At 38.8% G+C, this 12,873-nt stretch overlaps 1 protein-coding gene across 2 annotated transcripts in view; it reads left to right on the forward strand.

Annotated features, from left to right (window-relative positions):
- Positions 1-2,995: 2,995 nt before the first annotated feature.
- Positions 2,996-12,873, forward strand: part of atxn7l1 (ataxin 7-like 1) — a 42,542-nt gene continuing 32,664 nt past the window's right edge. The window contains exons 1-2 of one of the 2 annotated variants that reach the window (XM_047390261.1): positions 2,996-3,707; positions 4,156-4,230. In XM_047390261.1, the coding sequence (XP_047246217.1) occupies positions 3,611-3,707; positions 4,156-4,230 (172 nt within the window). In that variant the 5' untranslated portion in view covers positions 2,996-3,610. Of the gene's footprint in view, positions 4,231-12,873 lie in introns of both variants that reach the window. The other variant, XM_047390262.1, reaches the window with a different exon arrangement.

Here is a 12,873-nt window from a genome sequence, read left to right on the forward strand (position 1 = left end):
TGCTGTTAAAGTTGCAAGCCTTTGGGTGTGTGTCCCTACTAGTTTTGCACAATTGTTGCCAATTTTTCTTTGCAAAATAGCTCAAGCTCAGTCAGGTTAGATTGCGTGCAACTGTAAATAGCAATTTCTAAGTGTACCCAAACATTCTCAATTGGACTTGGGTCTGGGCTTTGACTAGGCCATTCTAACACATGAATATGCTTTAATCTATACCATCCCATGTAGCTCTAGGTGTAGGGTTGTCGTCCTGCTGGCAGGTTAACCTCTGCCTCAGTCTCAAGACTTTTGCAGCCTCTGACAGACCTCCTGGCACAGTATGATATGGCATGCTGTGGGAATGGTGTGTTCAATTTTCCGCCACATCAAGTTTTTTGCGTGTAGACTAGAGAGTTCAGTTTCGGTGTCACCTTCTTCAACATGTTAGCTGTGTCCTCTACATGAGTTGTTGCAAGCTGTAAACAACTGTTCCTATGGCTTTCATATGACAATGCCGTTCGTTTTGCACATCATTCCAGCGTTTTATTTTGTAGAGCCAGAGACCTTGGGTTTGATAAGCCTACAGCTGAATTTGCTGTGTGTCATTCACAATTGCTGTGTTTTCTCTAGCTGAGACACTTAGACCATTTAAATAATTTTATGATTAGCAGTATCTTTAAATGAATGTAGTGTCTTATTCAAGCCCATCCTTGAATGATTTAGAATTCTTGACTTTTATTGCAATGACAGTTTTCATGTTTGAATGTATCCGGAGTGTGTGAAATGTCTTTTTCTTTCTAAAGATCCATGAGGGTTGCCACTTAATGGTTAATATGAGTTATGGCAGCATATAATTTCCAGTATTGTGTCCTCAATGACTGGTAGATGGAGACAGATTGATTATTTATTATACAGTGGTATATTGTGTTTTAACATAACTGCTGTAATTCACCTCTTTACATATGAATCCTTTTTTTTCGGTCCCCATTATAGCTATGCATTAGTTTGCGTTGGTCTGTCACATAAAAATTAATAAAATACAGAAGAATTTGTGTGTTGTAAAGTAACAAAAGGCAAAGAAGTATAAGGAGTGATAATACTTTTCCAAGGCATTGTATGATCACTCCAGGCATTAAATCATTTTCGTTTCTTAGACATTTCTTTTGATTGTGGTCTCTGATAGAGACAGATAGCTGTGACTGAGTCCTTCTTTGTATTTTGTTATAGAAAGCCAGATATTTGAAGTGCAGGAGATAACATAGCATCTAATGTGTCTAATGTGTGGAACTGGCCTTCCTAAACTAATTATAGCCATTTTCTGACCCCCAATTAAGACTTGATTTCCTCGTAATCTTTATTCTCTCTGTATCGCACCCTCTCTGTCTGAGAATGAAATCATAAGCTTTGTGCTCCGAAGCTGTGTTTTTTCTTCAAGTTGCTGTAGCGGGAATAAAGTGGCTTCATTTTCATACTTCTATGGGAAGGGACGCTGGTATAGAACAAGGCTCATGTTCATATTTCCAACCTAAAATGAAAGTATCCCTTTAATTGCGACTATTTTACTCAAAAGCTGAAATAGCATTTGCACTTGAAGAACAGTTTTTATTCAGGGCCACAAGAGGGCAGTGTTGGGCCATTTGCTCCACCTGCTGAACCGTCCTGAGAAGATATATTGCTTATTTTGAATGAACAGGTGTAATATGGTCCATGGTGTTAAATTTTATTTTGTGATGTATAATAAAGTTAAACAATCCCTGCTGTTAAACAGTCTTTGATTTTATTATTTCCTCTATCTATGCTTCTCCAGCTGCTAGAAGTGTTTTTTTTTTTTTCACCAGTTAGGGTTATTGCTTTGATTCTTTACTACGCCAGTGAGAATGTCCTTAGACATTATTCTTAACTTTTAGTTTCCAGTCATATTTGAGTTATAAGATCAGTTTTTCTTATTTTACGACTTAATAATTCCGTATGTTTTTGTCTCCATATGTTTTCTCTGCTGTATACGTTTTTTACTACAATAAAGAGAAATTATAAATTCAGACCCAATTATGATGCACCCTCCAACATGCTTTAATGTTGATGTGCAATTCTTCTCTTCTCTAGAATTTATGATACACTGTTAGTGTATATTCTAACTTATTGTAATTTGTTTAAATGGAATTAACCTATTGTGTTGTAGAAGGTCGAGTTAGCATTAGAATCTGATGTGTTTTCTTTAAAGATCAATGGTTTGCATCACTACGTTCAAAATTATTTTAGAGCTGCAGTCATTTTCAGGGCAGCTACATGGAATTTAAATAAAATGCAATGAAATCTTGTTAGGTTTTATGGTGCATTTTTTTGTTTTAGTTGGTAGACTCACTGGTCCAAAAACGCATTGAGGATGTAAAGGATAAACCGTGATAAACATTTTAAATCTTATAATGTTACATATAGCCTGCACAGTTCAACTGGAAAACAAACTAATGTGTTAGGAGACATGTAAAAAGTAAAAAAAAAAAAAAACAATAACGTGCAATAACTTGCCTATGCTTAAGGATGAGATACCTGCTGATCTTTACAGCACAGATGGTCTTCATTTACTCCTGCAATCTGCTGACAAATGCAAGTGTCACTGACAGCATAGCCTTTTCAAATCACAGTTCACAAACCTAAAAGTTCTTTTGAAGCTTACTTTGCAGCATCTAAAAGACCAAACCTTTGTTTTTACTCACTTAAGGGATTCCTAAACCTAAATGATAAAATCAGATCGGTAAGAAAGAATGCAGAGATAAAGCTTGACAAACTGTTGATATGGTTTTCCAAAGGTAACTATAGGTGTCCACATTTCTTCGCTTTTTGTTGTTCTATTTTTTTATGCTTTAGCTTGCTGCATCTGTGTTTTCTATCTTCTTTCTGTTACAGTGAGATTTGTTTTTTCTTCATCCCTTCAGAATTGCGATGTGTGCATTATGTGTAGTTGTGGCAAAATTACGATGAAAATTACGTGGCAAAATTATGATTTTTTTGAAGCTCAAAATATCGACTGGACTTCTTGTACCTCTTATATATAGTGAAAGGCTTTTTGGGTTGTTTGTTGTTTCTTGCCTGCAAGATTTAATTTATGCATTGCTTTTTTTTTTTTTTTTGGTAAGGTCAGGAAAAGTACAAAAGATTTAATTATTGTCTGAAAATCAACATTTTGCTCCTTAAGTGTAATCAATATAGATATATTAATATTTTTTTTATTAACTTGTAACTTTGACACTGTTCAACCAATTGACAGTTCAAATAAAAAATGCATTGTAAAAATATAGGGAGCTATTTCAGATTATTTATTTATCATGTATTTTTCCACGTGTATTCATTTTTTTTTTTTTTTTGTTCTTTCTTTTTTTCCTAAATTTAGTCTTTACTTTATAGCTGTGGCTCCCCTGTAATTCCATTCAACATTGTGAACTTTTGAACTTTTCAGTAGCTCCCCATTTGTCGCTCAAACCACTCAGTCCGCCGGAAATCAACGACGTGAGCCGAAGCCTTCCGACAGCAACGTCACCATATCTCGTTCTTTCGTTTTTCGACTGCTGCGTGCGAAGAGAGAGAGAAAGAGAGCGAGGAAAAACGGCTCTCTGCAAAGCAACAAGAAGGAAGAGCAATGGCGACACTGGATCGCCAAATACCAAGTCCGGATACCTTCTTGTGCGAGCCTTGGTCTTCCTTCGTCAGTGCGACTAAATTACATTTTGTTGATAGTAAGTTGGCGCCTCGGTGGTGTGGCCGTTTAGCAGACAAACTGTAAGGGAGTGCGTGGTCCAACTGTCTGTGATTGAGTTGAGAAAGCTCCTCCACCATTCAGGGTCTGTCAAAGCTCAGCAAAGTAACTGTCAGAATTACTACAAAATGCTGTATTAATAGCTTGCTTTGACAGCAGTGCACATGCGCGTAAACAAAGCTAAAGCGTTTCGGTGCAGTTTGTGCCTCTGACGCGCTCGGTCATGACGTGCTGAACTGTCCAGCTGTAAGTTTGTTAGCTTTGACAGATCTACTTGGTGTGAGGAAGCTCAGCTCAGGCTGGCGCTAGCAGGCTAATGCTAACCTGATAGCCAAGCCTCGGGAGCTGCAGGGCTTTCCACGCATGGCCCCCTAAAGTTTGTTGCGAACGCTGCCGTGTGTTTGTAAGCGGATGTTTTCTTTACGCAGACGCAGTCTCGTCTTCGGATAAGGGCGACACGGACTCTTGCTGCCCCGCTGAAGCCGCGAAACTCGGCAGAAACGGTAAGGAACTTGTTCGAGCAGCGCCGTCACGTAACACACGGTGATGGTTTGTTATTGTTTTTGCAGCACATGCATGACAGCTTTGACGGCTCCATTTGAACCACTTCTGAGGGGGGAAAGAAAAAGAAAAGAAAACGTTTATTTGGTTTCGCTGCTGGTGTATAAACTGGATATAAATAGACGTTACATTTACGATGTTTGCAAAATACACTCCTTATAGCATTTACTGTCCTTGGTGTATTTAAACCCCACTTTGATTATTGTGGTGTTTTATAATTTGGTTTTATTTGAAACTGTGTGTTTTATGCAGGCAAATACCTTTTTTTAATTGACAGAAAAAGGATTTGAGTGATCATTTTAACCATTTGCAATTCTTTATTTAATTTTTTTTTTTGCCTCTTCCTATTATTTTTATTCAGATCTTTGTCTTATTTATTTTGTCATGTTTTGCAAAAACATGACCTCTTTCTCGTCTGTGCTTGTTCTAATTAATCATGATCAGGGTATGACAACTTTAACATGATAGTATTAATAAACGAAAACAATTTGCATACTGGTGAGAGCAGTAATGTCTGAGGAAGTGGCTGATGATGGAGCCATATTGTGTTGATGTCATGCATGTGGTGCATTGGATTTTATTCGTATTGATTCAGACCTAATCGGGATAAATATGTCTTAGTATTAGAGCTGAAGAACATATCGAGTGGCAGACATCATCGCAATATCAATGTGGGCAAAAATCAGAAAGGTCAGCTGACCGGGGGCAAACTTTATCAAAACTATTTTGCTAAGCATTTGCTCTTTTTTTCAGAATTGGTTGAGTTTTGCTATATAGATAGATAAAAGATCTTAACTAAAAGATTATTTGGTTGATTTAATCGAAATCTATTCATCCTAAAATAAATCAAACTTTGTTAATTAGACCAGAAGTTCCCATAAACAAGCATTAACTATGGCGTTAACGGGAATATAAAAAAAAACCAAAAAAATAAATGACATTCTGGGTGTGTTTAATGTATGACCTCCGTGCAGATTTTCCAAACCTCAACCAGCAAGACCAAACTAGAAACTGTTTTTAGGTGGCATCAGCAACAAGGAGATGTGAGCACAAATAGGTAATACTGTGGTGATTTATAGTCTCCCGATTTATATTTTGAGGCTTTACGAAAGCATGTTCGCAAAACTTCAGATTAGGGGGGGAAAAAAAGTAGATTCAATTGGGTCCACTGTGTGACACCTGTGCCTTTTGATAAAAAAAATTTAGTAATTAAGTCCTATAATGGTGCTTATTTATGTATTTGTTTATTCAGAACCTGCTCAGCACATGGAATCGCAATCCTCATCATCCTAATGTCAATGTCTGCATTATCTTAACTGCAAAGAGTTGCTTGGATGCGATATTTGGTTGGCCGTTATATTTTAAGTGACACATATTAGTGCTCTGTCTTTTCCCCCTTGCCTTCCCCAACCTGTTGCTGCTGTTAGCTGAGAAATAATTAGAAATATTTTCTGTTGCAAAACACAGAGTTGATCAGAACAAGGGAAAATGACTTGTTATCATTTAAACAATGGTTTAAAACTACATCCTTGCAAGCTGGCTACCTGAGCAGATAGCCTTACTAATTCAGAAGAAAGGTTTAATATTCTGTGCAAAAAGCACTTGAAGCAAGTATTGAATTTAATTGTTGCTTTCTTGACTTGAATAAAAGCAGTCGACTATGCATTTTGTTAATGTTTCTGTAAATATGGTGAAATTGTTGTATTTTTACTCAAGGTGTTATGACATCAGTGTTTCATGCAGGCTCACATCTAATATCATAGCATGTATGGACAGTATTGTGTTTAGTTTGATAGCTCAAGCCACTCATTTTAAGCATTAGATCTGGGCTTTTGCACAGACGGTACAGCTTAGGGGGTAGCCCTGTGTGGAGACCGTCTCACACCAACCCCCTGGAGGGGACAGACCCACAAGAGATCCTCCACACCTTACTACATAAAAATACCCTGCAGGAGCGTGGGATGCAGCATGACACACTTGAGTCATCCCCCTGAAAGTTTGCATGTGCCACAGCCCCCGTAGGAGCACGGTGAGGGGCATGCCTGGAGCCGGGGAAACTCTTCTCACTCGCTGGTCAGACACCAGCCTCCTTTCTCCTCCCACACACACTCACATGCCTCATCTCTTCCTTCCCTTCTGTCAGAGCAAAGCTGGAGCGGCGCTTCCAGGATTGCTGATCTGCTGGCAACATGACACTATGGCCTGCTGGGACCGATATGCAGACACAGACGCAAACAATCAGGCAAAAACGTGTCCAAGGCCTTATTTATAAAATAGTATCTTGCAAAATTGGGACCAATTATTGATCATAATGTGTATTAGACTCTGTCCCCGTCATTCTGCGAAATTGTGAGATTGTATGAGGCCAGTTTGGCTGTAATTGATGTGCAGCACTGGTCATTATCGCTATCTGCCTCTTTCTCACTCTCGCACACAGTGAAGATGATGACAACCAAGAAAACCTTGGGCTGATTAGACAGACAAGCAACTGGCCTGATCTCATTACAACTAGACGGTGTTCTAATGTGGCTATTTGTGGGTTAACATACCTCTTTAGCGCATGTCATTTAAACCATTAAGCCGTTATTGCCGTGCTTTAGATGGCACTTCAGTTTACAGTGCAGCGGAATAGCCCAGGTTTTGTAGGCCACGCCGCAGCACAGTTTCCAGTTCGTGTGATACTTTCTGTGCTGGTTAAAACAGATGAGAGGGTTTGGAAAGTGGCAGTCTCAGAATTAGTCATGCAGTGAATGCGGTGCCATGTTGAAATGTTCGTTGCCAAAATTAGTAATGCCATCCTCGTCGGCCTTAAAGTCGAAAAATAATGACGACATTTTGAATTTTTGTAAAATGTCAAAAAGGGGCAACATTTTTACATATGACACTGGATCATTCAGGTTAACGTGAAGAAAATGCCTCTAAAATAGAACCTGAAATGATCAGCCTGCCTTTATCTGGAATTTGATTATAGTTTCAGTTGTTTTAATTCAGACAGTTGTTAATAATTCATCACATCAGACTTGAGAATATGCTGTTATCTTCATCTGAAATTCAAGCAACTCAGTGTATTTGTGTGTAAACAAAAACAGATTGAACAGTTGGGATTTCTAAACGTTTTAATGAAAAATGAGAAGACTAAGATAGCCTTTTGTAGATGCAATGTGATTCAGTTGTAAGGTGATAAACCCCTTTTAATCAAAGTTAAATACGGTCTAAAATACAGTCTGTGTGCAACTGTCAAACGGTCAAATCCAAACTGTGTATTTTTATTGAACTATATTTACACTTGTGAAAAATTCGGATTACAGTTAATTACAGGTAAAAGACTTTGTTCTAATCATCGAACAAGAAATATTTACAAATATTTGTATTCAGAGGGAAACGTTAAGAAAATGTTATTTCTTGTTTGGAAATAACTTAATTGAGATCTACCAGTGTCTGACGTCAGTCTGAGTTTGCTCCACTCCTCACTTTCAGCTGTAAGATGTTTAAAGAGGTATCTAGCATGTGCAGCCGGTTTCAAGTCACCCCACAACATCTTAATGAGATCCAGATCTGGGCTATGATTTGGCCCGCGTCTTTCAGTCATGTCAGGCTGGAGGGGCCAGCTCAGCTTCAGACGATTTTTGTTTCCTGATAGACTCACATTTTACTGAAACACCTTCTGAGATGTGGTTGAATGCTATATTAGTGAAATGACCAGGTCCTGCTAGAGTAAAGCATCCCCAAACCATGATACGTCCACCTCCATGCTTCACAGATGGTATGAGGGTCTTTTCCTGGAAAGCTGTTTTTGGTTTAGGCTGAACATGTTCTGATGTCCGAGAGCTTTGCCGTAGCTCTCGTGATGACATTTTTGGAGACTGTGTTTAGCATCTAGTAGTCTGCTCTCAAGGTGAACTACCTTGGATTACCAGACATGGGTACAGTGGCAGTTGTTTTGAGTGTCCTCTACTTGTAGATTATTTTCTGGACAGTGGAATAGCTGACTTCAAGTACCTTTAAAGCTTTTACCAGACTCTTATGTGGAAAGTCTTCTTTCTGAAGGCCTCAGACAGCTTCCGCTGTCAGGAGTACTTCAAACTGGATGTCTGAGTTGTAAACGGGGCTGAAGTGCTGATGAACAATCTTCTAAATAAAATGGAAAAGTTGTTCTGAAAACTGAAATGGCAAACTTCTTCTTCGTTCAGTAACAACTCCCACTCCTAAGAGTGTTGTGGTTAGTGATGTGTTAGCTCAGGTGTTGCATATTCATCTTAAACCTACTTTTTTGGATGGTGGTCTAATTGAAACTCTAATCATAACTATACAACATAAAGCTTTTTTACTCGCAGCATGAAACTGACGAGCCTTTACAGCTTTTCGGTAATCTTACATTTTAAAAGTATAATCAGAATTCGCGATATTCTGTGAAAAAGGAGCACAATTGTGTGTTGTGTTTGTGGGCTGGGCTCTGGAGTACTAGCCAACTGCTACTTCTCTTGTTTACTCTATCATACGTTTTGGTACCGTACCACCAATTAACCCCCCAGGTTCACTGTTGGTGTGTTCACTTCATCAGTGACACGTTTTTACATGTTCCTTGTTCCAAAACCTGCTGTTGAAGCTGTAAACACTGCTACTTTTCAGTCTTTTTGCCAACAATCTGATACATTTTTCTTCTTTGAGCTAACTTACAAATGAAAACCGATTCCCTTATTTCAAACAAAATCAATGTCCTCTGATGAGTTTTTTTTTTTTCGACTCCAAACATGCTTATTCATCTGTGTTTGACTGTTGTAAAAGTTCTTTTCCCATCTTTCATTTGTCAGACTTCAGCCCTTGGCTTGAAAAACATGCACACACACACACACACACACACACACACACACACACACACACACACATAATTCAGTGAGCAGGAATAAGCACATCGTTTGCATTTGATTTGGCACAAGCAAAGGAAATTGCTCTTTATTTTTTTCCTCTCCCTGACCAGGTTCTTTTGATGCCATGTCTTTGGAATTTTGCAACAAAACCCTATGAGAATTTCTCCTTTTTCCTGCGATGTCTTGGCGGTATTCTTTTGAGAGAATATTATTTACCTTCGACTGAAAATAATTATAGAGAAGACCCAAACTGAAACAACAGTTGCTGCTTTCTGTTTTGGCCTATTCATAGTAAAGATATAAATAATTCTTGCCACCTAAGTTGCTGCTCACAGCAAAGCTGCCTCGGGTTTTCGGAGTCGCTGTACACACTCGACCGCACGTTTCCATCAATACCCTAGACAGCACCAGCCAGACCACCCCTGTTGCACACATGTAAATATACAGGTCCTTCTCAAAATATTAGCATATTGTGATAAAGTGCATTATTTTCCATAATGTCATGATGAAAATTTAACATTCATATATTTTAGATTCATTGCACACTAACTGAAATATTTCAGGTCTTTTATTGTCTTAATACGGATGATTTTGGCAAACAGCTCATGAAAACCCAAAATTCCTATCTCACAAAATTAGCATATCATTAAAAGGGTCTCTAAACGAGCTATGAACCTAATCATCTGAATCAACGAGTTAACTCTAAACACCTGCAAAAGATTCCTGAGGCCTTTAAAACTCCCAGCCTGGTTCATCACTCAAAACCCCAATCATGGGTAAGACTGCCGACCTGACTGCTGTCCAGAAGGCCACTATTGACACCCTCAAGCAAGAGGGTAAGACACAGAAAGAAATTTCTGAACGAATAGGCTGTTCCCAGAGTGCTGTATCAAGGCACCTCAGTGGGAAGTCTGTGGGAAGGAAAAAGTGTGGCAGAAAACGCTGCACAACGAGAAGAGGTGACCGGACCCTGAGGAAGATTGTGGAGAAGGGCTAATTCCAGACCTTGGGGGACCTGCAGAAGCAGTGGACTGTGTCTGGAGTAGAAACATCCAGAGCCACCGTGCACAGGCGTGTGCAGGAAATGGGCTACAGGTGCCGCATTCCCCAGGTCAAGCCACTTTTGAACCAGAAACAGCGGCAGAAGCGCTTGACCTGGGCTACAGAGAAGCAGCACTGGACTGTTGCTCAGTGGTCCAAAGTACTTTTTTCAGATGAAAGCAAATTCTGCATGTCATTCGGAAATCAAGGTGCCAGAGTCTGGAGGAAGACTGGGGAGAAGGAAATGCCAAAATGCCAGAAGTCCAGTGTCAAGTACCCACAGTCAGTGATGGTCTGGGGTGCCGTGTCAGCTGCTGGTGTTGGTCCACTGTGTTTTATCAAGGGCAGGGTCAATGCAACTAGCTATCAGGAGATTTTGGAGCACTTCATGCTTCCATCTGCTGAAAAGCTTTATGGAGATGAAGATTTCATTTTTCAGCACGACCTGGCACCTGCTCACAGTGCCAAAACCACTGGTAAATGGTTTACTGACCATGGTATCACTGTGCTCAATTGGCCTGCCAACTCTCCTGACCTGAACCCCATAGAGAATCTGTGGGATATTGTGAAGAGAACGTTGAGAGACTCAAGACCCAACACTCTGGATGAGCTAAAGGCCGCTATCGAAGCATCCTGGGCCTCCATAAGACCTCAGCAGTGCCACAGGCTGATTGCCTCCATGCCACGCCACATTGAAGCAGTCATTTCTGCCAAAGGATTCCAGACCTTCCAGAAAATAATGAACTTTATCACAATATGCTAATATTTTGAGAAGGACCTGTAGTGCACGAGAAGCGGTTCAACACCGGACTCAAGGAGTTTGAAGTTTTTCTGAAATTTGTGGTGATACATGGAGGTTACATTGGGTCACGAAATGTGGGCCAGTTCTGTGCTTTTAGATTCGCAAAGAGAACATTGTGAGTGTGAACACAAGCTAAGAAATCTGACTGTAAATAAGACAGAGTGACAGACCCTCTGGTCTTCACACCTCTCAGAATAAAGGTTTCCTTTGCTTTTTCTGGATCTCTGTTGATTGCATTGTTACATTAAAAAAACAAGAATTGATCCAAGTCTGAAAATGCATGTTCTTATGTTTTTGCTAAGAAATTGTCAATTTACCATAATTCATCTTGCTATGATGGGATTTTAGCAAGTGCAGGCCATTTCTTCCCTTTGTTATTTTACACTTTTTCAGTTTTGGTCGTTTTAATTATATGGGGGTACAAAAAGAAACCCTTTCGTTCTTTACTACTTTCATTTTGTACCAGTCAAAGAAAATACTTTGTACTCATTTACCTTAACCATTACATATCAATAGATTTTTACTTTGTAGTGAATTATAGAGATAAATGCTCACATATCACATCATTTAATTTAATCCTATATGTTATGTGAAATTAGCATCATACAGTGCAAACCAAGGTGACCTCCTGCTGGTACATCTGAGTTACAATCACTCAACCACATTTTCTCACGGTAAACAATGAGCAGCATCTAGAAAATGACTTTGAATCATTGGTTGTCAAAGTGGGCATTAAACGTTCTCCAGGTTGGTATGAATTGACACATTGTCAGTACCAAACGTACTGGAGCGGATGGCTCCATTAGCGAACACAACTAGAAAGGCACAAAATGGTCAATGGGTGAAATTTCTCCTCTGAATATAATAATATGATGGTGGCTATTTTTTTCCGATGCTTCTCCATTAGTAGAAAACATCATCTCATGGCAGTTGCGTTAAACCGTATACAAACAGGCCTTTCTACATGTATTTATGTTATCAGCAAAGTCAATGAGTTAGTAATTCTGCTAACAGACATGTTATGATTAGTCATATGACACCTTTAAACCAAACCAATATTTCAAACATAATGTGAGAGAAACTGCAGTTAATTAAATAAGCCTTATTTTACATAAAAATACATTTTTCTCAAAGCTGATATGCTTCTGGAAGACGATGTGTATGGCTGATGTATCTGTCATGAGTTTAGAAGCATTTCATTAAAACATAAAAATATGCGATGCTGCCCTTCCCTTCTGTTGCTGCCCACTGCCAGTCAGCTGGCTGCAAGCAGGTTCCTACAGTTTTCCCTCCATGATAAAAAAAAAGCACAAATTGAGCTGTTAAGAAATCTTTTGAGTCATAAAAATTGTACAGTGTTGGAGTAGAATCCAACCCCTGCTGCTTATTTAATTGGTCTTTATTATATATTTTTGATTTCGACTTTGTGTTGAAATCAAAATGACAAATAAATACTACTGATAAACCTATTATAACTGTATAACTTATTTATTAGAGTTACATAACCATATTTCCTAACAGTACATTATGAGTAGAATGTAGAAAATTGCTTTAAATTGGCGGTTTCTACTCATGTCTTATCTAGCTATGCTATTTCAATAGATATATATCAGTGGGAAGTTGCTCAGAGTAAACTTAGCTGGAACAGAGGACCTATTTTTGGCTGTTCCAAACAGGAATTGGTACCACAGCTGATGGAAAAAGATGTGGATTATAAAGTCTTATAGAAATAATAATATACAATGAAATTAGTGTTATGTAATGTATTGAATGGTGCAGAGGCAATTTAAGCTAATAGGGAATGCTTAAACCAATGCTGAAAAGGTTAAACCTAATTTACAGTTCTAAACTGAGATTGTTAGAACCATCCTCTT

Source organism: Girardinichthys multiradiatus, chromosome 17 (genome assembly GCF_021462225.1).
Source record: "Girardinichthys multiradiatus isolate DD_20200921_A chromosome 17, DD_fGirMul_XY1, whole genome shotgun sequence".
NCBI lineage: Eukaryota > Metazoa > Chordata > Actinopteri > Cyprinodontiformes > Goodeidae > Girardinichthys > Girardinichthys multiradiatus.